Below are 25,740 nucleotides of genomic sequence, written 5' to 3'. Positions count from 1 at the left end.
TGTCTCCTACAGAGAACAACAAAAAAAGCTATATCCCAAGGTGGGCAGCACTAAACTCAACAAAAGAAATATAGGGCCTCCAGGTTGTGGTATGACACACCTTTAATCCCAGTTCTCAGGAAGCAGGCCAACCTCAGAGTTCAAGACCAACATGGTCTATAAGTAAGTTCTAGGACAGCCAGGGCTACAAAGAGAAACCCTTTCTTGGAAAAACAAAAAAACAGAAAAAAAGAAAGAAAGAAAGAAAAAAAAAAACAGGTGAAGCAAGCTACAGTGACACATGCCTTTAATCCCAGCATTCAGGAGGCAGAGGCAGGAGGATCTCTGTGAGTTAAAAGCCAGACAGGTCTAGAGAGCCAGTTCCAGTACACCTAGGACTACACAGAGAAACCCTGTCTCAAAAAACAAAACAAAACAAAACAAAACAAAACAAAACAAAACAAAAAAAACCTGTAGGGTCACAGATATACAAAGATGTGAGATAGAAGAATAGGGAGCAAAGAAAACCACACTGACAACTGTGACCTTGGCTCCCTGAACATGAGGCTCCCTCCCAATGTAGCAGAGAGGGTAGCCACACCATCACTTTGTAGTTACATCATCACCGATATGGTCATTCAGCAACTGGCAAGAAGCTTAGCATTGGTGTAGGGGCTTCCTAGAGTCTATCTCACAGCCTAGCTGAAATGGCGACGGTTCAGCTAGAGACTCAGTCTCCAGGTATTAGGACAGTGATAGCTGTTGTGACCTCCACCTGTGCACATACTCAGACACACCCACATCCACTCTCCAGTGCACACACAACCACGGAAGATCTCAGTAAGTCAAAAGTAATACAGTGGGAAGGCCTCAACAGCAGACTGGATTGAAGGATTTCTGATGTTGAAGGTGAATCTCTTGAAATGCACAGGTACACGCCTTTAATTCCCAATACTCAGGAGGCAAAGACAGGTGGATCTCTAAGTTCTAGGCCAGCCTGGTCTACAGATCCAGTTCTGGGACAGCCAGAGCTGCATAATAAGACCCTGTCTTGAAGAAAGAAAAAAAATCTAAAAATTTGAAACTTTAAGGAGAAATTTAAGTGAAAATCTTTGAGATTTTATGTCGAGGACCACATGGGGATCATTGCTGCTTGGCAAAGTTCCAGCATTTCAACATTGCAGACCCCAACTCTCCAGCACATTTTCACTTTCTTTCTTAGTGGTTCTCAATATTAATGCCTTTCCTTTGGGGAAATTCTGTGTGGGCTTTGGTAAAGGATGAAAATGTGTACAATGGTAGCCTCTCTAATCAAAGTAATTCTTTAGAGAAAAAATCCTCACGGGCTGGAGAGATGGCTCAGAGGTTAAGAGCACTGACTGCTCTTTCAGAGTTCAATTCCCAGCAACCACATGGTGGCTCACAACCATCCGTTATAAGATCTGGTGCCCTCTTCTGGTGTGCAGATATACATGGAAGCAGAATGTTGAATACATAATAAATAAATAAAATCTTTAAAAAATGTAAAAAAAAAAATCCTCACTACCGCAGAACCAGGAATTTCATTGTGCCCTCCTAGTTATACCAAGAGCAGGAAAGTTAGAGAATCACTAGACACACCTTGTTAGACCCCAGGAAAACTCAGGTATCTGGGGTCCCAAGCCACGACGGCGGTCACCCCAATCACCAGGCGGATTCGAGAGCTTGCTGCAAACTGCATGAGGCTTTATTGTTTTTTAACGAGCTAACCCCATGTTAGCTCGGGCCTTTCACCCACCCTCCCTGGCGGATGGCTCCCAAAAGACAGCTGGAACCCACTGCGTACAGATCTTTATAGGACAGCGTAAGGGGAGTGTCTAGGGGTATGCACAGGCTCAGGATTGGTGTGCCTCCAGGCTTGGAGGGCTTGCCCTGTATTGATTGGCCAACTGGTTGTTATGGCCCATAGGCCCTCCCAGGGTGGTTGCTATGCTCTGTGCATCATTGCTGTGCGCTTGTCCCTAAAGTACATCCAGGGTCGTAAAGCATAGTGCCACCACCAGCTAATTTCTGATTGGTTCCTTGTCACAAGGCAGGAACCTAACCTCTAGTGACTAAGACAAGGTTATGGCAAGCATGTGTTACTGTCATGGCTGCCGAAATGGGGAGCTGGTCCCTTCAACCTGATCCCAAGGATGAAATGATTTCAATTCAGATCCCAAGCCTGAGGCCCTTAAGGGCAAGAGCTCAGTTACTAAATACAGAGAAATCAGAATGCTCCAGTGCAATGGGAAAAGAGTAAGAAAGACATAAGGACCTTCCCTTTAGGAGAGTATGAGGGGAACAAGCCCAAATAGTAAGACTAAGAAATTGTATAGTGTCTGCTCCCCAGAAGTGCTTTTCCCAAGGTCAGGCATTTGGATAAAGGTCTCAGTTCCCGTGGGGGCTTGAGGAAAGTTCCTGCTTGATAAAGTAGACATTCTTTTTATTTCTAGGAAGAGCAATTTGTGGCCCTTCATTAACATGACTGCTGCCTTTGGTCAAGTCAATGCTAGCTTCCTCAATCCCTGATCTCCAGCCACACCCCAGCTCACATGCCCCTTGTCTCCTATTTAATCCTATGTGCAACTCTACAGTATAAAAGGTGTAATCTTTCCTCACTTAAAAGCCCCTGGCAGCTCTCCCAATTCACCCTCAGTCTGTGTCTGCCTCCTCCCCCCCTCCCACTGCACTGCCGCCACAAATCCTCTTTGGTACCCTCCCCCCACCCTCCCCCACCTTCTCCCGAAGAAGCAGGTCTCTGGCAATTTTAGATTAGGGAATTGTTTTTGTAATATGATGCCAACCCAAAAGAAAAAAAAAGTTAGACTTCATTGAAATTTAAAATTCTGTGGATCAAAGGACTAGATAGTATCAAGAAAAAAGACAAGGCACACAATGGTAGAAAATCGAGAATATTTACATAGCATATCTAGCAACAATCTTTATGGATTCCATGCAACTCCGCAAAGATGCAAGTGAGGACTTTAAAATAGGAAATTTCCAGATAAGATACATGCATTGCCAGTGAGTATAGGGAAAGATGCTGTTGTAATCCAGGCAAACCTGACCCCGCCTCTCACCTACCTGCGCATGGCAGGTGTATGTACCCTGGATCTTTGAAAGAAAGGCTCCACCCCACTTCTGTTCTCCCCCCCACCCCACGGTCTTTCTGGAGAGCAGACAGGACCTTTCCTGTTCCCCATCCCCACCCCCGCCCCACCCCTCTTCTGTCCCATCTCTGTCACTTTACCTTATTTTCTTACATCTTCCTCTATAAAACTTTCACTGTGAGCCACGTCTTACAGGTCTCTGTTTCCTCATCCACCCTGCAACCCACTACTTCACCTCGCCCCCACTACCCCACCCACCCACACACCCTGTCCATCATTGGCCCAGGACCAGGGACCCGCCGCCTTCGGTCCCAGCTCACTCTGCATTATTCCTAACAGATGCCTTTCTCAGTCACGAGGCTGCTGTGAATGGAATGAGCACACCTTCTCACACATACCAAGATGGCTATCATCAGGTCTAATCACAGTCATACAAAGAAATGAATAAGCTTAAGTGAGGGGGTGGGGTCAAGAGCATCTGACCGCAGCTGCCCCAGCCATAATAAACTAGAAACAAGCCAAATGTCCATTATGGGAATTTTTCACTGAACTTGAATATCTTTTATATTCTCACATTTACACATTGTGTTTTGTCCGACTTTCATTCCTGTGATGGAAGAAGTGATTAGGTTTTCTCACTGAGCTTCTCAAATTTGACTGTTCTTCATTTAGTTAACTAGTGGGCAACTTTGCTTTGTATATTTTGAGGGAGTAGCAGACTTACAGAAATTTGTAACTGTTACAAAGCTGTTCATTGTCAGCCACGTAGCTATGGTCCACAGGGTCATTATGAATGTCCAACTAATGAATGTTTTGTTTTGTTTTGGTTTGGTTTGGTTTTTCGAGACAGGGTTTCTCTGTGGCTTTGGAGTCTGTCCTGGAACTAGCTCTTGTAGACCAGGCTGGTCTCGAACTCACAGAGATCCGCCTGCCTCTGCCTCCCGAGTGCTGGGATTAAAGGCGTGCGCCACCAACGCCTGTTTTAATAGTTGCTCCAAACCAGGTGATGAGGGCGCACACCTTTAATCCCAGTATTCAGGAGACAGAGGCAGGTGCATCTCTTTGAGTTTGAGGCCAGCCTGGTCAAGAGAGTGAGTTCCAGAACAGGCTTAAAAGCTACACTGAGAAATCCTGTCTCGAAAAGCAAATAATAATAATAATAATAATATTATTATTATTATTATTTTCTCCATGATGAACTACAAGATCATATTCTTGTAAACCTTATTTTCTTTCTTTTTTTGGGGGGGGGTGGAGGGGTGTTTCGAGACAAGGTTTCTCTGTATTGCTTTGGAGGTTGTCCTGGAACTCGCTCTGTAGACCAGGCTGGCCTCCAACTCACAGAGATCCGCCTGCCTCTGCCTCTCCTCTGCTGGGATTAAAGGCGTGTGGCACCAACGCCTGGCTCGAACCTCATTTTCATTAGCTGGCCAATATATACTCTGTATCTATATGTGAGTATAAAGTACTTCCACAACAAAGATTGATTAGCAGCATCAGGTGGCAGACTAGAGGCTGCTTCGACGAGATTTGGTGACAGAAAGATAAGAAAAAAATAAACTTTAAACCAAAGAGTGGTGGTACACACCTTTAATCCCCGTGAGTAGCAGAGGCAGGCAGACCTCTGAGTTCAGGGCAAGCCTGGTCTACATAGGGAATCTCAGGCTAGCCAGTGCTACACAGTGAGATCCTGTCTCAATCATAAACAAAAGGGCTGGAGAGATGGCTCACTAGTTAGGAGCACTGGCTGATCTTGTAGAAAAAACAGGAGTTCAAGTCGGAGCACTTACATGGCAACTCACAACCCTCCATAACTTTAGTCCCAGGGACTCTGCCGCCCTCTTCTGGCCTCCACGAGCACTGCGTGCACATTGGTACACGGCATGCAGGCAAACACTCGTAAAAGTAAATTCTTACAAAGAAAAAATTGTTTAAAAAAAATAAAAAGAAACAGAGGGAAGTTTCCAGAAACCCATGAAGGAAGAAGAATATTGGAAAGAGCAGAAAAGAGGCACCACCACTCGGAGCTGCAGGCCAAGCAGCCTTGAGAGGGTGTTAAAAAACCTTAGCCGATAGGAAACCCCAGGAAACCTGGGCAGTCCTACCCTCACAACAAGCCACAGCCCTCATGAGCCTCAAAACCAGCTGCAGGTTTCGGTGAGACAAAGTCTCCAGAGGACAGAAATCCCATCTTGTAACACTGTATCTCTAGGACAGAGACGCAGGACACCATCTTGAAAGACCGTCTCCTGTAACCAAGGTTCCAGGGCATACCCAGAGGACTTCAGTCTGCCAGAGACACTTGCTCATTCATGGTTATTGCTACTCTAGTCACAATAACAAGGAAACAAAACCGGCCCAGATGGTGAACGGATAATGAAGATGTGGTAAGACACATAATGGAATTTTATTTAACAGTAAAGAAAAATAAAGCCCGCAGGAAAATGGATGGAATTGGAAGCTATTATAATAAGGTAATCCATACTCAGAAAGATCAACATTGCATGTACTGTCTCATATGAGGATCCTAGAGTCTAACTTTGGATATGTGTGTTTATGAAGGAGTCGGTATATGGAAAGGCCAGGAAACTAGAAAGGGGCCCAAGGGGGAGGGAGACTTCCAGAAAATGGAGTAGAAAAGATAACAGGACACACATCACATGAAAGTAGAGGGAGGAAATGATGTGACAGACTTTGAAGATCCCCATGGAAGGCCTCGCCCTCCCTGGGGAGCAGAAAGGGGATGGGACAGGGTGTGGGGCAGGGGAGGAGAGGAGGGAGAGGGAACTGGGATTGACATGTAAAAGAAGCTGGTTGCTAATTTAAATTTTTAAAAAAGGAAAAAAAAGAAAGTAGAGGGAGGAGCCCTGGAGGAGGAGGAGGAAGGGTTTATCTATGGGGAGGAGTTGGTGAGAGGTGAGTGGAGGGTTGAGGAAAGATCAACTAAAGCACTATGCATGAATTGTAAGAAACTTGTAACCTTGTAAGATAAGTAAAAAACTTGAAAATAGAACCAAACTCAGCAGCCTTAGGGGAATGAGATGAGGCTGGGGAGCCTCAATTTGGCCTGCCCTAGCCCATTAGTGATGGACGGTTCAGAGAAGCAGTTATGGAGAGCAGAAAGTCTGGACCTTGGTGAGCTCAGGAGTGCAGGCAACAAGAGCCTGGCTCAGGCTGATGAGAGCATAGGGAGAGAACCTCACCTTCAATGGCCAGGAACAGATCTCACAAACTGACAAGTGCCCTTCAGTCGGAGAGCTCCAAGCCTGAGAGGGAGCATGGATCAGACCCTGGGGCAGCCGGGCTGTCTTTCTTTGCTGCAGAACCTGATAACTCTGAGCTGGAGGCGGGAGGGGTTCACTTGAAACCCACAGCTGCATCCCTCTAGCAGGGGGACTAATACCCAGGTAACTTGGAAGAACAAAGGCGGGCCCTCAAGCTGCTACTGGTCTCAGTACAGTGGTGCTTCCCACACTCCCAGCACTTGAGAGACAGCCCACAGCTGAAGTGGCCACCCTGGGTATATGTTCCAGGGGTCTCCAGAGAATGAGATTCTGCCCACACTACAGAATACAAAATCAACTGTGGCCAGAAGAGGCCCTTGGTGTGCAGAAAGCAAAAAGGACCACTGTGAAGCCAGTCCCGGAAGAATCAGACATCTGTCTAATACCCATTCATCATCAGCATACATCAAGAAGAGTCCACTAGCTCAACTAGTCCCTCCCCACTCATGCATGCAGCTAGCAGTCTCCAAGTTTTAGGGATCCAGGAAAAAGTTTTTCTAACACCAATCACTGGAGTTCTTAAAACTCATATAAATGATTTGGTTATTCCCCTTTGTGCATTCATCTAAGGTAGTTACTGTAATTTTTTTATGTGGGGTGCCAGGAGCTATCACTGTTGTATGGGACCTCTTGTAAAAGATTGCCAGCATTTTTGGAGTAGCCTCTTATGCTGGAAGAACGGCTGCCTTCAGTCCCAATCTACCTCTCCCCTTCCCCAAACAAGCAGAACCTGGGCTAACAGGAATAGCTGATAGCAAACATTCCACAGTCAGGTTAGCAACCCTTCCTCCTGCGACCTTTTTCACCCTGCTAGCAACCTGCTTTATCTGCACCTGCACCCCCCCCAAACCCTCCACCTTGCTTGCCCTCCTGACATCCTGTCTACCTTCAAGGACTCACATACCAGGCAAATGACCTCTCTGTGATGAATCCCCGCCCCGAAAAGTTTCCCCCTTCAACCACTACATAAGGTCTCTAAATAAAAATTTGCAGCTTGATCAGAAATCCTATCTTGCTGTCCGTTCCTTTGTGTCTCTTGTCCCTTCATTCCAGGTCCTTTGAGGTTCGGGCTCTCGCTGCTGCCCTGCTGGCCAGGGCAGTGGGGGTAATTTTTTTCTCCCCTCTCTGGTCTCTTTTTTGTGCCCCCATGTTACCTCCACATCACTCTACATTTACAGTATGTTGACTTTGCCTTATTGGGTTAATTTTTTTTTTCAAGGCAGGGCTTCTCTGTAACCTTGGCTGTCCTAGAACTAGATCTGTAGACCAGGTTGACCTCGAAATCAAGAGATCTAACTGCTTCTGCCTCCAGAGTGCTGGGATTAAAGGTGTGTGACACCAAGCCTGGCTGGTTTACAAATTTTATATTTTTTATTCCCTTACACTTTGTCTCAAGTTTTGGGGAACTTTTTTCCTGCAGGAAGTCTTTTTTGTTGTTTTCCTTCTGTTTTGTTTTCTAGTCTCTTGCTCCTTTATCTTCTCATTTTATTCTTCTCCAGGCCCCTCCTTCTCTTCGGGTCTCTGCGCCGACTCCCTTCTCCTCTTTGTCTGTCTCTTTCCATTATCTCACTCACTTGCTATTTCCATATGTGCCCTAATTAATTTTTACATTCATAGTTTATTCCTCAGCAGTTTGGCTGTTTTTATGTGTGTCATCCATGGCAATATATCAAGGGGCTATAGCTGATTCTAAGTGCATTTCTACATCTTGTATACATGTTGTTGCTCAGTGGTCAGGAGCCCATGGAGATCTTCTCTAAAACAGCTCATATTCTAGGCCATAAATCAAGTCTTACTGAATATAAAAGAATTGAAGCTGGGCAATGGTGACACACACCTTTAATCTCAAGAGGCAAAGACAGGCAGATCTCTGTGAGTTCAAGGCCAGCCTGGTCTACAGAGTGAGTTCCAGGATAGCCAAGGTTACTAGAGAAACCCTGTCTCAGAAAAAAAAAATTGAAATGATCTCATCTATCTTATCAGGCCATAGTTCAATAAAACTGGAAATCAATAAAAAATAATAATAAACAGGCCGGGCGTTGGTGGCACACGCCTTTAATCCCAGCACTCGGGAGGCAGAGGCAGGCAGATCTCTGTGAGTTTGAGGCCATCCTGGTCTCCAGAGCGAGTACCAGGATAGGCTCCAAAGCTACGCAGAGAAACCCTGTCTCGAAAAACCAAAAAAGAAAAAAAAAAAAGAATGAAAAAATAAATAAACCAACCCTGCAGAAACTACACAAACACAGGGACTGAGCAATATGGTCTGATGCCTTGTGGTCAGGGAAGAAATCAGGCAGATTTAAAAGTTCTAGAACTGAATGAAAATGTAAGCATGACCTACGGGAACCTTTGGGATAAGGATAAAACAATTATAAGAGAAACATTTGCAGCCATGACCACATGCTCATCTACCATCTTGTACTTCAAGGTCCTGGGAAAGCAACACCAGAGCAACAAATGGCAAAAAACAATAAAGACCAGGGTAGAAATGAACTAGAGAATAAAAGAATAATATATAGATCAGTATATCAATCAAGGTTTGGCTCTTTGGAAAAATGAATAAGATTGACAAATTCCTAGCCAAAATAACTAAAAGGAAAGTAAGATCAAAATTAATAAAATTAGATGTGAAAAATATGGAAAGATATGCCGGGCGGTGGTGGGCACGCCTTTAGTCCCAGCACTCAGGAGGCAGAGGCAGGGTGATCTCTGTGTGTTTGAGACCAGCCTGGTCTATAAGAGCTAGTTCTAGGACAGTCTCCAAAGCCACAGAGAAACCCTGCCTTTGGGTGGGGGGAGAGAAAATTTATATTCCAAAAACCTGGAAAATCTAGTAGAAATGGGTAAACTTTTAGATACCTTATCACTTAAAGAAGATTAAAATAACTGAAACATTCCCAACAACCAGTGAGAGTGAGTGGTTAAGAGTACTAGCTGCTCTTGCAGAGGGTCTGGGTTCCAGCCCCAGATCACTATTATTTGTAATTCCAGTTCTATGGGATTCAACACCCTCTTCTGGACTCCAGGGGCACCAGGCAAACAAGCAGTACATAGACACATATGAAGAAGCAAAACACGAGTACTCATTAAAAAATAAAATTAAAAATAATCACTGAGAAGCTAGACATGGTGGCCTGCACGCTTTTAATCCCAGCATTTAGGATTTTTTTTTTTTTTTTTTTTTGGTTTTTCGAGACAGGGTTTCTCTGTGGCTTTGGAGGCTGTCTTGGAACTCGCTCTGTAGACCAGGCTGGACTTGAATTCACAGAGATCTGACTGCCTCTGCCTCCTGAGTGCTGAGATTAAAGGTGTGTGCCACCCTACTCGGCAGGTAGATTTCTAAAGGTTGAGTTCCAGAATAGCCAAACTACATAGTGAGACTGTTTTAAATATCAAAACCAAGAAACTCTGTAAGAAAACATTGCTGATGAAAAAAGAAAAAATAAAAAACAAAACAAGCTGGGCATTGGTTCTGGGATCCAACTTAGGTCATCAGGCTTGGTTCTAAGTGTATCTATTCTCTCTGAGCCATGGCTACAAGCCTGGGGCTTTATTTTTATTTAGAGAATACTTTATTAGTTTTTGTAATCAAACCCACGTAGATAAGACCTTACATATTTAATACAGTGCGTTACCCCTATACAAATGGAAAAAAAAATTAAGTTCAACATTTGTAGACCAATATGGCCTTTAATTTCTATACAATGCCAACTCAACACGGTAAACTGGGATACTTTTTTCCAAAGTTGACAGCATAGCTAAAGTTTCCAAAAATTCAAATAAGATATATATATATATACATATATATATATATGTATATATATATATATACCAATAATAGTAGTGTGTTATGCATCAATCGCAGCAACAGCTTTTCCAGGGGCTTTTGTTTTTGTTTATGTTTTTTTTCCAGACAGGGTTTCTCTTTGACTTTGGAGGCCGTTCTGGAACTAGCTCTTGTAGACCAGGCTGGTCTCGAACTCACAGAGATCCACCTGCCTCAGCCTCCTGAGTGCTGGGATTAAAGGAATGTGCCACCACCGACCGGCCTGGGGCTTTTCTTAGTAAAATTGAAACAGCAATGCTTTCTTCTTTCTGGTTTTGGTTTTTGGCCAAGTTGACCTATGTATGACCTTCACATGCATGCTGTGGCACATAAGTGCAGACACACACACAAGTAGCCTACACACACACACACACACACACACACACACACACACACACACACACACACACACCCTTTCCTATTTTACCCTGTGGTGTGAACTCTACTCCCTTAGATCTTGGTTTATTCTCCTGGGATGAATGCCTTCACCTGCCTAAGGAATGCTATGGATTAAAAAAAAAAAAAAAAAGTTTCCTTCCCCAGTTTGGCATGTTCAAGCCATCATTCAGACAGTCACCTTTGGCTGTGAGATTTCTGCCTCCAGAGCACATCTGGGGAGAGTGATGAGAACTGCTCTGTTTTCCATTGCTTCTCTGTCCCTGCCTTGAACCCTGAGTGGTCTTGGAATAAAAGCTCCAGAGAGGCCTGATAAAGGTGTCTTGAGCAGCAATTATCTAGAAACACATTCTGCTGAATCTTGAGTTCAACTTCAACTCCTCAGCACTGATCACTGGTGGGTTGCAACGCACGCACACACGCACGCATTCACACACTCACACAAGCACACACTAAATAAATAAGTGTAAGTTAATATAATTTTAAAAGACAAGTTCAGGTCCAAGTCCAGGTCAATCAAATTCCACCAAACTTTGTTTTGTTTTGAGACATATTTTTCTATGTAAACCAGGCAGGCCTTCAACTCCACCTGCCTCTGCCTCCTGCATGCAGATATTAAAGGCGTCTTCCACCACATCTGGCTCAACTACACTTTTAAGGCTAACACCAGTATTACTCAAACTGTTCCATGAAATAGAAATGGAAAGAACATGACCAAACCCATCCTGCAAAGGCACTTTGACCCAGACACCAGAACTAGACAAGGCTGCAACAAAGAAGAAAATTACTGCCTTAGTCAGAGTTTCTATTGCTGTAATCAAACAGTATAACAAAAAGCAAGTTGGAGAGGAAAGGGTTTATTTTGCTTATACTTCCAGATCACAGTCCTTCACTGAGGGAAGTCAGGGCATGAACCTGGAGGCAGGAGCAGAGAGAGGCCATGGAGGGATGCTGCTTGCTTCTCAGGGCTTGCTCAGCCTGCTTTCTTATAGAATCCAGGACCACCAGCCCAATAAAGAAATATCCTACAGGCTTGCCTACAGCCCAGTCGTACAGAGGTAATTTCTTTTTGAGCATCCTTTCTCTCAGCTAACTCTAGTTAGTGTCAAGTTACCATAAAACTATCCAACACAATTGACCTCTTATCAACTTTAACACACAAACACATCACTATTTAATCAAACTTTTCCTTTCTTGTTCATCTCCAAGGTCACATATTAACAAACATCACAATATAAAATATTCCTAACTTTTAAAAGTCCCAAAGTCTTTAAAAATTCTAAACTGTAAAAATCCAAAGTCTCTTTAAAAGTTCAAAGTCTCTTAGCTGTGGGCTCCTGTAAAAATAAAAAATAAGTTAAAAACTTTCTTGTTCCAAGAGGGAAGACCAGGGCACAGTCACAATCTGAACAAAGCAAAACCAACTCTAACAGAATAAATAAGTCAGTGTCAAATATCCAGTATTCACAGTTGAGAGTGGTGGCACACACCTTTGATCCCAGCACTCTGGAGGCAGAGGCAGGTATAACTCTGTGAGTTCGAGGCCAGCCTGCCTGGTCTACAGAGTAAGTGCCAGGACAGAACAATCTGTCTCAAAAAAAAAAAAAAAAAAAAAAAAAAAGCAAAACCAAAACCAAAACCAAAAATGTCTGGCATTCACTCACACTTTCCCGGGCTCCTCCAGAGAGCTTGGGCCACTTTTCTGGATCCTCCCTCTGCAACACCTCCATAGTTTGTTTTCTAGGATCAGGCCAGCTGCACCTTGCGGCTACTACTGTTCTTGGTGTTCACGCCCATGGTATTGACATCTCCAAAATGGTGGGGCCTTCTACCATAATTAGACTGCACTTTCACCTGTAGCTTCTCCTGGGCTTTCGGGCTCTCTTTAGGAACTCCAGTCCTAGTCCACAGTGCACAGCTGCTCTCCATGACCTTCATGCATTCAAAACCAGCAGCACCTGGCTGACTCGCACAGTACCAAGTTCAGCTGCCAACCCAAGGCACAAGCTTGGCTGTCTCTGGAACACAGCCTCTGTGTTCCCACCCTGAGAAAACACTTTCCAAAAGATTTCATCTCAACGAACTGGTCTCTTCTTAGTCACGGCTGATTTTTCAATCTCGGCTGACCAGAAACACAGATTCCTAATTCAAAATATCAAGTGGCCCTGAAAATAACAGCTTTTCTTCCCTCTGAAACGTCACAAGGCAGGCCTTCATCCTCTGCCTTGCTCTCAGCATTATCAAACCCCGTGTCCTCATAACAGCTCACTAGGCTTTGAACACTCAGTGGCCTTCCTAGCTCAAAGTTCTTCCACAATCCTCCCCCAAACACATGCCATATCTGCTGCAGCAACACACCACGAACCTCGTACCAGTTTCTGCCCTAGTTAGGACATTTTTGCCGTGATGAAACGCCATGACAAAAAGCAACTTGGAGAGGAAAGGGTTTATTTTACTTACACTTCCACATCACAGTTCATCATCAAAGAAAGTCAGGACTGGAACTCAAACGCAGCAGGAACCTGAAGGCAAGAATTGATGGAAAAGCCACGTGCTGCTTACTGGCTTGCACCTTTCGGCTTGCTCAGCCTACTTTCTTATACAACCCAGGACCATGAATCAGAGTTGGCACCACCCACAGGGGGCTGGGCCCTCCCAATTCAATCACTAATTAAGAAAATGCCCCATAAGCTTGCCTACAGCCTGATCTTACAGAGACAGTTTCTCAATTGAAGTTTCCTCCCTTGAAATGATGCTAGTTTGATTTGGGTTGACATAAAACTACTCAGTGCAATTATAGACCAATTCCCCAGATGAAAACAGTTGTAAAATTTCCCAGTAAATCTTACAAATTGGCCAGGTGGTGGTGGTACAAGCCGTTAATCTCAGCACTTTCTAGTCAGGTAGGCAGATCTCTGAGGCCAGCCTGGTCTACAGAGCAAGTTCCAAGACAGCCAAGGTTATACAGAGAAACTCTATCTCAGAAAAAAAATACAAATTGAATTCAAGAATATATTAAAGCCGGGCGGTGATGGCATGAGCCTTTAATCTCAGTACTGGGGAGGCAGAGGCAAGTGGATCTCTGTGAGTTCGAGACCAGCCTGGTGTACAAGAGCTAGTTCTAAGACAGCCTCCAAAGCCACAGAGAAACCCTATCTCAACCCCTCCCCCCAAAAAAGAATATATTAGGAAGAACATACACCATAACCAAGTTCATTTCATTCTAGAAATGCAAGGTTGGTTGAATATACACAAATCACTAAGTGTATTTCACTACACGAATAGAGTTAAGGATAGAAAAACACATGATCATTTCAATCAGTGTAGAAAAGGCCTATATACAACACCATCAATGAGTCAAAATGTGCCCACTGGTGCAATAGTGTCAAGTCTGATATGAGGTAACCTGCTTTCTGATTGCATTTAACATCTGATACTGTCAGTGTGATCAAAATCCCATGGCTGGAGAGGCAATGGGAAGCTACTTGTAGTTGGAGTTTTCCCATCCCAGGAGCTGCTTCCAAATTAGCATCCAGAGACTTATATTAATTTTAAATGTTTGGCCAATAGCTCAGGCTTATTACTAACTACCTCCTACATTTTTTAAAAAAAGATTTATTTATTTATTATGTGTAGAGTGTTCAGCCTGCATGTATGCCTGCAGGCCAGAAGAGGGCACAAAATCTCATTACAAATGGTCATGAACCACCATGTGGTTGCTGGGAATTGAACTCAGAACCTTTGGAAGAGCAGGCAGTGCTCTTAACCACCGAGTCATCTCTCCAGCCCCCTAGCTCCTACATTTTATTTTATTTTATTTTATTTTATTTTATTTTGTTTTTGAGACAGGGTTTCTCTGTGTAGCTTTGGAGCCTTTCCTGGCACTCGCTCTGGAGACCAGGCTGGCCTTGAACTCCCAGAGATCCGCCTGAATGTGCCTCCCGAGTGCTGGGATTAAAGGCGTGCACCACCAACACCGGGCTAGCTCCTACATTTTAAATTAACCCATATTCCTTATTTACACCCTGCTACATGGACCTTTATTAGCATAGCACGTTCATCTTGCTTCTCTGTGTTTCTTCCCAAGTCTCACTCTGCCCTCCTTTCTCCCTGTACCTTCAGTTTGATCACCCCACCAATACTTTTTGCCTGGCTATTGGCAATCAGCTTTCATTAGCCTATGAGAGTAATACATATTCATAGTGTACTAAAGGATTGTTCCACAGCATTTCTCCCTCTTTGTCTATTTAAAAAGGAAGGTTTATTCCACAGCAGCTACTGCTATTGTTTTCTCAATAGACATTATGTGCCCCAAAAACTGCTTTCTAAATATTTACATTTGTTGTTATTTATTACTGCTCCTGTCGGCTCTGCTCAGACAAGCTTCTTTTTGCAGTGGGTGACACTGCAAAGACTCATAACTGGTCCTTGTGTTGAGAATGAGTGACCATTGAATGCTAAACCCTAAATGGGACTTCTACATCCCGCCCTCAAAGGCCAAGGAAACATTGTGAAAGAGAGGGCAGAAAGAATGTGTGAGCCAGCGAAAGGGTGGAAGAATGTGGGCGCCAACAACGGGATGACATATTGTGGGATGCTGACTTCTGAATATGACAAGGCTGTTGCCCTCACTGTAGCTGTGTGTGATTGCCTGCACAAGACTGAGGCCACCAACATCCTTCCACAAAAGGACAAAGGACATTTTTTAAAACTTTATTTTTATGTATTCAATGCATCTTTCACAACATGCATCTTTTTGTGGGGAGATATTTTGAGACAGGGTTTCTCTGTGGCTTTGGAGGCTGTCCTGGAACTAGCTCCTGTAGACCAGGCTGGTCTCGAACTCACAGAGATCCACCTGCCTCTGCCTCCCAAGTGCTGGGACTAAAGGTGTGTGCCACCACCGCCCGGCCACAGCATGCATCTTGATTCTATTTGTTTCCCTGTCCCTTTGCATCTGACCTCTACCCCTACCCTGTGCCCCCATTAAAAACAAAATTTAAGAGAAAAAAAGGAAAAAAATAAAAATCTCATCATAGAACCTTCAGTGTGACACAGCGAGTCACGCAGTAAACCCCTTTGTCCACAAATCTTTACTAGCAAGTGTTTATTGCAAAGTGTCATTGGTCTGGTTTGAAGGTCCTGGTTTCTGCTACAGTCTTGGTGCTGGGCTCTCACTAGGACTCCTCTTGCGTATCCCGTTGTTGCCGTGTGTTGTGGCGATCCTGCAGCTTTGGGTCTGTGGGTTAGGTCCCTTCATGTATTCCAGCAGATCATAGATGGGGTAAATTTTGGGATGGGCCAATTGATAACTCTGGTTTGGGGCCTGGGTAGCTGCAGGGCTGGTCAGCTGGACAGTTCTCCCCATCCCCTGTCCTCACCACCAGCATGAGTTCTCCAGCATTGCCCTGGCTAATTCACCCTTGCAGCAATGAGAAAAGGGTGGGGCCAGTTCTCCAGCTTTCACATCCTCAGAGTCAGTTCTCCATGACCTATACCATCAGTACCACCTTTACTGTGTTGCCTAGGTGATGTATAGGGGCCACAGTCCCCAGTGCTATAGCTGCTGTGAGGCAGTGACAGCCCTCCAGCTCTTATGGCCCCAAGGCCAGCTCCTCTACCTGACTCAGTTTTTGATGGACAGGGGGTTGGAGGTGGTGCAGAGCATATCTCCTCCACCCATGCTGCCACAAGACAGGTGAGTAATGGGGACAGCTCTCCCTTGCTCACAACATTGGGACTGGCTCACCCATACCTCCACCAACTGAGTAGACTCTATTGTGTTGCCCAGGCAACATGCAGGGCATGCTCTCCAGAGTGTTGCAGCCCTTGGTGGGCAGGGACTGCTCTCCTACCTGCCTTAGGTGTTGATGGGTGAGGGGCGGGGGCGTCTTTTCCCAGCCATGCCTCCATATTGCAGAGGAGGGGTGGGGCTAGGTCCATGCTCATATTCTCAGGGTTGGTTCACCTGTGCCCTTGTCAACAGGGCCAGCTCTGCTGTGCTGCCACTTTCCTAAGTGTTACACCTAGTAAAGGGGCCAGCTCCCTCACAGGCTGGAGGTAGTAGGGGTAAGGGGGAGGGCAGCCCCTCATCTCACATGACTCAGGGTCACTGCATCACCTTGGAGCTTGCTGAAGCATAAATGAGAGCAATCTGAAGGGTGGCAAATAATGTCCCAACCCATTCCTGATGACCGAGAAGGGCAAGCAGTGGATTAACCTCCCAGCCCCACAGCCAGCCCCACATCATTTCTTTCCCACACCATTCCTAAGAGGACCAGTTGCCCCTCAGCCACCCACAGTATCTATCTGCTTGTTAATATGTCCTTCCTATCTGATCTGCCTTCTTCCTCCGAGCTCTGCGGACGCTTCTTGGCATCATCTCCGTCTGGACCATGTCACTCAAGTCTTCCCTGCAGGGTCTATAGATTTTTCTGAAAACCAGAATCTGTAGGGAAATGATGGCTCACACACACACACACACACACACACACACACACACACACACACACACACACACGCGCGCGCGCGCGCGCACGCATTCTCATGCATGAACATTCACGATGCATGAATATATTTTCTTGCAATTATGGGTTCTGGCAATTCCTTAGTCTTCAAAACTAATATCCTTCTCCAAATGTTGTTGGATAAGAAGAACTTGTGTGCCAGATCAAAGGCTACTAGGTAGCATAATTCTCTCTTCCTTGTGGAAGAATTATGCTTTTATTTTATTCAGGCCTTCAACTGATTAAACGAAACTCACCCACACAATGAAGGACAATTGTTTTACTCAGCCAATTTTAATGTTACTCTCATCCAAAAACTGCTTAGAAGTACCCAGAGTAATATTTGACTAATATTACTGGAGTATCTCAGCACTCTATGGCCAAGTCAAGTAGACACAAAAGTTTATTATCACAAGGTCTGATTGGAGGAAATATAACCAAAACAGCAAATGCAGCTCGTTTTGGAGAACACTCTTCAATTTGCAATAAGAGTGTTTTCCATGAGCCAGCTACCCTAGAAATTGTGCATTTCTCCCTCTGCCATTTTGTCGGTATCCTAATGCAGACTTGTGGCCCCATAATCCTCAGGGCTTACCAGTCCTGCACTTGATTTCTGTGGATGTGAGATAGGGAGAGGAGAGGATGGGATAAAGAACAAGTTTTAACAGTGTACACATCTGGAGATTCAATATCCTCTTCCTGTTCTGATTGATCCTCGGGTACACTCCGAATCTCTGGACCTGACATTTACTTCCACTAGTAGGGGGGTCAGATGGTTGCTTACATCACTTACAAGGCAGTCCAGGTTAAGGGAGCCACCAAGAGGGGTTATAAGGACCTTGCTTTGCGGTCGCTGTCCCTGGTGCTGACTGGACGCCAAAACTGTGCCGCGGCGTCTGTTTCTGTCCTTGGTGCTGCTTGTTGGTTCCTCTCTCCTCAAGGTTTGATTGAAAGACTGGGTTTTTAAAGCAAAGACAAAAATTCGGGGTAAACATACCATTCATTTCACGCTGACGTTTTATAGGATTTATCTTGTAGGCCTGCATGCCCCCATTCACACTGAGCACTCACTTTCTTGGGTAAGAAATTTAGCACAGTTGATAGAGCAAAACTAAGCAGGGAACCATGGAAGCTTGGACTTGCAGGCACTTAGCCAGCAAGGAAGGAATGATACTTCGGCAGTCTCAGGATAGGAATTTTTCTCAGGTTGGAGGTGTGGCTCAGGGAAAGTTCTTCCTTAGCATTCGAAAGGTCCCAGGTTAGACACACAACACAATGATAATTAATAACAATCAGGAAATTCTCTCCTGATTTCCCTTAGCCAAGGTGTCAGCAACTCCTATGAATTCTGTTTTTTAATTATCCCTTGGATTGGTCCATTCTTCACCTCCTTCAGGCCTTCGTGACCTGAAGGTGACCCCAAAAGCCATCGTCACCACTTTCATTCTAAGTGCCCAATCGCTATCGTGTCTTGCAAGAATCATGTCTTGGGATATTGTTCAAAGAGAAATAATTATGTCAGAATGTAAGTATGCTGTTTAAATGCCTTGTTGAAATATATTACCAATTTGCAAAGCCATGCCATCTCAGAAGCCAGATGTTCAAGAGCAACGTTTTTATTTTAAAGATACCAAAAGCTAATAATGCATTTTGTTGAATGTAAACTATATCCCAGTTAGAAAGGCTGATCAAGAGAAATATAAAATTCGAAACAAGCTGAGACTACACCGCACTGGGACACAGGTGGGTTCTGTTTTACAGATGGGATGACAAGGTTCAAACCGTTCTAGAAACACGTCCCAATTCAAACAAATCTTCAGAAACAGATAAATTCCCTAAGGCCAAGCAAGAGACACAAGGACTGAGCAGATGCGCGCTCCCACTCTCCTGCCACAGGGACGCACACCAGGCCGCTAGAGGGGTCGGGGGAAGAACCGAGTCCCCGGGAAAGCAGAGAGCACCGGAGGAGACAGAAGGCAAAGGGTTACAAATGAGCAAGTTGCGTCTGCGCGCAGGTGGAACAGGGGGGCTTCCGGGACTACAGGGTCGAGAAAACGGCTGTGATGCAATCACGCAAGTCACCGCGTCAAAGCGTGGATCCCGGGATGCGCGCACCGCGGACCCCTGCATCCAGCTGCGGCTAATCCTGAGGACAGCCGCCGCCACCAACTTGTTCCCGGTCCGCAGCAACTGACCAGGGTCCCCGGTGATCCCCAACCACCGAGGCAGTTCCGGAGAACTGCCGGGACCATGAAACCGGCGGGCGGCCGCGGTGGCTGGGGCTGGGGTGGCGGTAAGGGAGGCGGCAAGGGAGGTGACTCGGGCTCTGGGGGCAAAGGAGGCTTCGGGGCACGCACGCGCGGCTTCAGCGGTGGCGGCCGGGGCCGGGGGCGCGGCGGCGGTGGCGGCGGCGACAGCAGGGACCGCGGTGGCAGCGGGCAGAGGCGCGGCGGCCAGGCCAGGAACAAGAGCCGCCGCAGGAAGGGCATCACCGTGTCAGTGGAACCGCATCGGCACGAGGGCGTGTTCATCTACCGCGGCGCGGAGGACGCGCTGGTCACTCTGAACATGGTGCCAGGAGTCTCGGTGTATGGAGAGAAGCGCGTCACGGTGGTGGAGAACGGCGAGAAGCAGGAGTACCGCACGTGGAATCCCTTCCGCTCCAAACTGGCCGCCGCCATCCTGGGCGGCGTGGACCAGATTCACATCAAGCCCAAGTCCAAAGTCTTGTACCTGGGCGCCGCCTCGGGAACCACTGTCTCTCACGTCTCTGACATCATCGGTCCCGATGGCCTGGTCTATGCGGTTGAATTTTCCCACCGCGCCGGCCGCGATCTGGTCAACGTTGCCAAGAAACGCACCAACATCATCCCGGTACTGGAAGATGCACGGCACCCGCTCAAGTACCGCATGCTTATCGGAATGGTGGACGTGATCTTCGCTGACGTGGCCCAGCCGGACCAGTCCCGCATCTTGGCGCTGAATGCCCACACTTTTCTGCGCAACGGAGGCCACTTTCTCATTTCCATCAAGGCCAACTGCATCGACTCCACAGCGTCTGCGGAGGCTGTGTTTGCTTCAGAGGTGAGGAAGCTGCAACAGGAGAACTTGAAGCCACAGGAGCAGCTAACTCTGGAGCCCTACGAGAGGGACCACGCTGTGGTCGTCGGGGTTTACCGGCCCCCTCCCAAAAGCAGCAGCAAGTAGCAGCAGCAGAAGCCAAGGAAGGTGCCCTGCACTGCCACGAGACTGTGTTGTGTCTTTGTGCCTGTCCTATTGTGTTTTTTTTTTTTTTCTATTAAATGAAATAAACAATTCCCAGTGTACCAACCTCTGTGAGGCCAGGCTGGGTTTTGCAGCTGCACCAATTCACTCCACTCTTGGTGAACTAATACAGATGGTATAGGGCCCCTTCAAGGTGTCTAATGACCCCAGGCCTTAGCTCCCGGGGTCCCATTTTCACACATGAATCTTCTAATCACAGGAGCAGGAAAGAGAGAGCTCGAGGGTTGAGGATGATCTTTGAAATAGTTCCTGGGGAAATGTCTGCGCCTATCGGTCAGGTCACATGATAGTTTCAGGGCAGGGTATTGGATGCTATCCAAAGCTGGCTGACTCAAAGCCAGACTCACTCCATAGACCAGGCTGGCCTCGAACTTGAAGATCCACCTGCCTCTGCCTCCTGAGTGCTGGGATTAAAGGACCTGGCTGTGTTTTGTTTTCTGAAACATAATCTTCCCTTGCAGTACTGGCTGAGCTTGCAATTCTATCCTCCTGCCTCTACATCCTGAGTAAGTGGGAATTACCACAATGCCCAACTCAAACATAGAACTTTTTTTTTTTTAATTAGTTTTTCAAGACAGGGTTTTTCTGTGTGTCCTTGGCTGTCCTGGAACTCCCTCTTAGTCCAGGCTGGCCTCCAACTCACAGAGATCCGCCTGCCTCTGCCTCTCAGTACTGGAATCAAAGGTGTATGCCACCACTACCTAGCTTCAAACACAGAATTTTAGCCATAAGGGTTTTTTTTTTTCACTTTTTTTTTTTTTGCAGTCACTGTAACATTTCATCATCTCTCCAGCTTTTCGACTTTGTTACCATGACATGTTCCATGTGAAGCAATGGAGCTTTCAAAGGCAAATACCAGTTGCCCAAACTTCCACAGGTGGGAGAATCTCCATGCCACTTTTGGCATTCCCGGTGCTGTCTTGCCTCTGCCCTTTTCCATCAGCACACACAAAGCAGGTCTTGGGGCCTCCTGTGTTCTCTCCCCATCTCCCTGGGCTATCCCTTTCTAAGGTTTCACAGTAGCAGAAGCCAGGGAAGCAGATGGAGTGCTGGGTCTGACATACCCAAGGTGATATCACCAAGGGTCAACAGAACAGCCAGCAAAGACACTTCCAGGGACTATTCCTCTCAGAAGGGAATTCTGGGCTCACTACATTGGATTCTGGCTCTCAGAACTAGCTCATCTTAGCCCTGGGAGGCTGAAGGAGAAAGACTGGCAAAATTTGTCAAAAATAAAAACAAATACAAAGGAGCAGGAGAACTAGCAATGACAGAGTTGAGGATGTCCTGAAGCCTAGTACCCCCTCCCCAAGCCCCAAGCAGACCTTAAATGCTTCCATTCATTCCCCAAGCCCCACTGCCAATTGCCAAGGTCACCCATGTGTAATCTGGGAATGTAGTATTTGGAGAGAGGGTTTGACTTCTTAATGATGTGCTCAGGGTGGGGTTGGCAAGATGGCTCAGCAGGTAAATGGTCTTGCTGCCCTCCCTGATGATGAGTTCAATCTCCAGAACTCATAGGGGGGTGGCGGGAGCAAGAACCAATTTCCCCAGATTGCCCTCCACATTCCTGCATGGTACATGTTCGTGCACATATACAAGGAAGTTTTGAATGTAATTTTTAAAGGACACTTAAATATGTGCTCGGGGTCCAATCTGGCTTGGTCTGCTCTGCTCTGCTCCAGTGCACACCTCCTTGAACAACAAAAGGATAAAGCCTCATGTCCTCACTCCTACACTAAAGTCCAGGGACAGTCATAGGGCTGAAGCTCCAGGTGAGAGGTCTCACTCATGACATCTCCTCCCCTTCCCCCTCCCAAAGGCTCACAGCCGGAAATCAAACCCCAGCAGTCTTGACTCCAAAATCGATGTCATTTTCACTAAGTCTATGTTGGTCCTGTTGCTTTACAAAAGCTGCCTTTCCAATCCTACCACAATGAATGAGTAGCTGGGGTGAGGTGTGGAGGCTGGAAATGGAATCTCAAGGTATAGGGGAAGATGGAAGGAAAGTGACTACTGGGTCAGGTCTTCCTCAGACCCTGCCCAGCCTGGATAATAAGCTCAATTGTTCTCTACAGGGAATGCATTTCTCCCAGGACAGGGCAGAGAGCAGGGAATCCAGCTGTTCTCCTTGCAGTGGGTTATCCCCTACTCCAGACAAACCTTTACAAAGACTGCATCTGAAGATGCTAGAAATGGAGCCCATTAAGGAAGAAGTGGCATGGCAACCATTTTCTAAAGAATCCCTCTGAATCCAGATATAGTGGCTGGCTTCAGTAGCCTCTTACTCTGGAAGCTGAGGCAGGAGAATCACTTGAATCTAGGCGTTCAAGGTCAGTTTAGGCAACATAGGGAGACGCTGTCTCTAAAAAGAAAAGAAAGCAATCCCAACAAAATTTAGATAGACTGGGGGTCAAAGGAAGGGCATGGTAAGAACTGGATAGGAATAAGGACAGAGGGCCACAGGGAGGCTGGAGCTGGGTTTTGGAGGAAGGCAGGGAAAAGATGATACTAACTCCAGTGGGAGGTAATTCTGAGGCACCCTAGAGATAATAGAGACACTGGGTACCAGATTTATGTAGAGCCACATCTGCGTTCAACCATTGGCTTAGTTTTCCAAAAAGGTCATGTTTGGGTCCTTTGGTGTATTTGTCTACTCTATTCATGGTGACCAAATACCTCATGTCACAGGGCCCAGGCCTGGATGTTCATTACATAGAAAAACCAGTATCACAGAAATGAATGGTCGCACATTAAAAACGGCTTTTTAGTGGCTGAAGAATGGAGGAGAGAAGACTCTGCTCACAAATGAGCTTTTCCATCCCAGGGCTAGAAAGCTCCAGACACAGAGAGTAGGAGTAAGGGGGAGACGTGGGCAGGAAGGGGGGAACCATTCATTAATCCCTGGGAATGGGCAGGGATCACCCAGGAGCTTGGATGCCACTTCTTTTTATTCTTGTCATAGTCTGGTGCTGAGTCTTAGCTGTGGGTGTATTTAGCTTTGGTGGGCTGGGGTGGGGAGAAAGACAAGGAGGGAGGAGAAAAAGGAGGGAGAGAAGTGGGGGAGACACAAGGCAAGTATATATCAAGGTAAGGTTTCCCAAATGATCAACATGTCCGCATGCAGAGCTAAGCAGACTAACACAAAGGTTAAGGCAGCAAAGGGGACAGAGAGAATATGAAGACAAGTGGCAACCCTCCTCAGCCAGTCCCAGTCCCCATTAGACATCTATGGCCCAAGTGAAGAATTCATGTTTTCTGCAAAAGTGACCCTGAGTCCATCAAATACAGCCCAAGTCACTGTCATCATAACCCACACAGAAGAGCTAGAGGGAACTTAAGAAAATTTCACCAGGCTATATGATCTCCAAACCCAGCAATTTTTAAGATTTAAAAATTCATGTGTATGTGTTTCTGTGATGGGGGAATGTCCTTGTATACATGGGTTTCACTGGTTGATGAATGATTGGCCAGTAGCTAGACAGGAAGTATAGGTGGGGCTACCAGACAAGGAGAATTCTGGGGAGAGGAGGCAGAGAGGAGCCACCAGAAAGATGCCATGTAGCTACTGGGAAGATAGGACACCGGGCATTCTCCAGTACGATAAGGCCATGTAACAATAGATTAATAGTTACGGAGGTTGGGATGCCTGCCAAGGATGCTAAGATCCCTTGCAAGAGCAGTAGAAACTTAATCACTGAGCCATCTCTTCACCTCCCCTCAAACTGGTCATTTTAAAGACAATTAGGTGCAGTGAAGCTAGAAAGTTTATGTAGTTACCACCCCACCCCCCGCCGCCGCCGCCACCCCCCACATCCCTAAAAAAAAAACACCAAGAGGATATTTGTTGGGATGAGTCGGTGTTTATGACCATCTACCTGACCTCTGGATTTGGGAGTTATCACGGGATGAGATTTATGGTGGTTTGAATGAGAAATGTACCCATAGTATTTGAATGTTTGGTCCCAGTTGTTGGAACTGTTTGGGGAGATGGTCTAATCTTGTTGGAAGAAGTTCATAACTGGGGACAGGCTTTGGCAGTTCATAGCCTCATCCCACATAGTTCACTCTCTCTGCTTTGTGTTTGAAAATGTGATTTCTTGGCTCCTTGGCGTGGCCCTCTGTTGCCATGCCTCTCCCTCCCTCTACTCCACCCTGTCCCTTCATTATGAACTTTCCTTTTGGAAATGTTAGCCAAAATAAACTCTTCCATGTAGTCACTTTTGGTTATGGTGTTTTTATCACAGCAACTGGAAAGTCATGAATACAAGTTATGTCTGAAATAACACACAGACTTGGTGACTTAAACAATGGGTCCTTATTTTATTACAGTTCTGGAAGCTTACAAGTTCAGGTGCATTGTGGGTCAAATTTGGCTTCCTGAGAGGGTTCTACTCCACTGAGGATGGGCCACCTTACTGTTTCTCACAGCAAGAGAACTTTTTGGTATTTCTTCCTCTTCCTACGGGATTTGAGACCCACCCTCATGACTTCCTTGATCTGTTAGGCTTTCTCATTGGAAGCTAGGCCTTCAACTTAATAAAAAATTTAAGGGGAATACATTTTAGTGTGGAAAACTAGAAATGGGCAAGAACATTAATCTAAAATGACATTTTACTGCATTGTGAGAATTGGCTGAGGAGACCAAGTCCATCGAGGAACTGGGGCATGATTGGTGCTGTGCATGTTCCCTTCATCTTCTCATCCTATCATCAACAGATGAAATAAAAAAGGAAGATGAGAAGCAGAACTAAAAATGCTCGGTGGTAGTGTACACCTTTAATCCTAGCACTTGGGAGGCAAAGTAAGGTAGATCTCTGAGTTCAAGACCACCCTGGTCTACAGAGTAAGTTCCACGACAGAATATTGAGAACTCAGTGTCAGGAGTTGCCTTGGAGTGTAGGGAAACCTTTCAGAATGGTTTCTACAGGGTAAACTGAACTAGATGGAACTCGGTAAGTTTCAGTCTGCTACTCCACCAAGAGCCCCAGAGAACCCAGCCCAGGCATCGGTGTGTACCAAGTAGCAGTGAGGTTGTAGGCTGGTGCTCAAAGGTTTACACAAGGTGGATTGTGCACCAAAAAGAGAACAAAATGGCTTACTGGAGAATGCCCAGGTATCCTATCTTCCTGGTAGCTACATGGAGTTTCTCTGGCGACTCTCACTCACCTTCCTTTTCCCAGAATTCTCCTAGTCTTGTAGCCCCACCTGTACTTCCTGCCTGGCTCCTGGCCAATCAGCATTTTATTAAACCAGTAAGAGAAACATATATGCACAGCATACAAAAGGACACCCCACATCATTCAAGACTCTCTTCTGGCCTACTCAGACCC

General features: G+C 46.0%; 1 protein-coding gene across 1 annotated transcript; it reads left to right on the top strand.

The window, feature by feature from the left end:
- The first annotated feature begins 19,372 nt into the window (after positions 1-19,372).
- Positions 19,373-20,329, top strand: LOC100767429 (rRNA/tRNA 2'-O-methyltransferase fibrillarin-like protein 1). Its single transcript, XM_027424841.2, has one exon. The coding sequence runs from the start codon at positions 19,373-19,375 to the stop codon at positions 20,327-20,329; it is 957 nt and encodes a 318-aa protein (XP_027280642.1).
- The last annotated feature ends 5,411 nt before the right edge of the window (positions 20,330-25,740 follow it).

Source organism: Cricetulus griseus, chromosome 7 (genome assembly GCF_003668045.3).
Source record: "Cricetulus griseus strain 17A/GY chromosome 7, alternate assembly CriGri-PICRH-1.0, whole genome shotgun sequence".
NCBI lineage: Eukaryota > Metazoa > Chordata > Mammalia > Rodentia > Cricetidae > Cricetulus > Cricetulus griseus.
The sequence above is the reverse complement of the archived record's forward strand: the minus strand, read 5'-3'. Positions and strand labels throughout refer to the sequence as shown.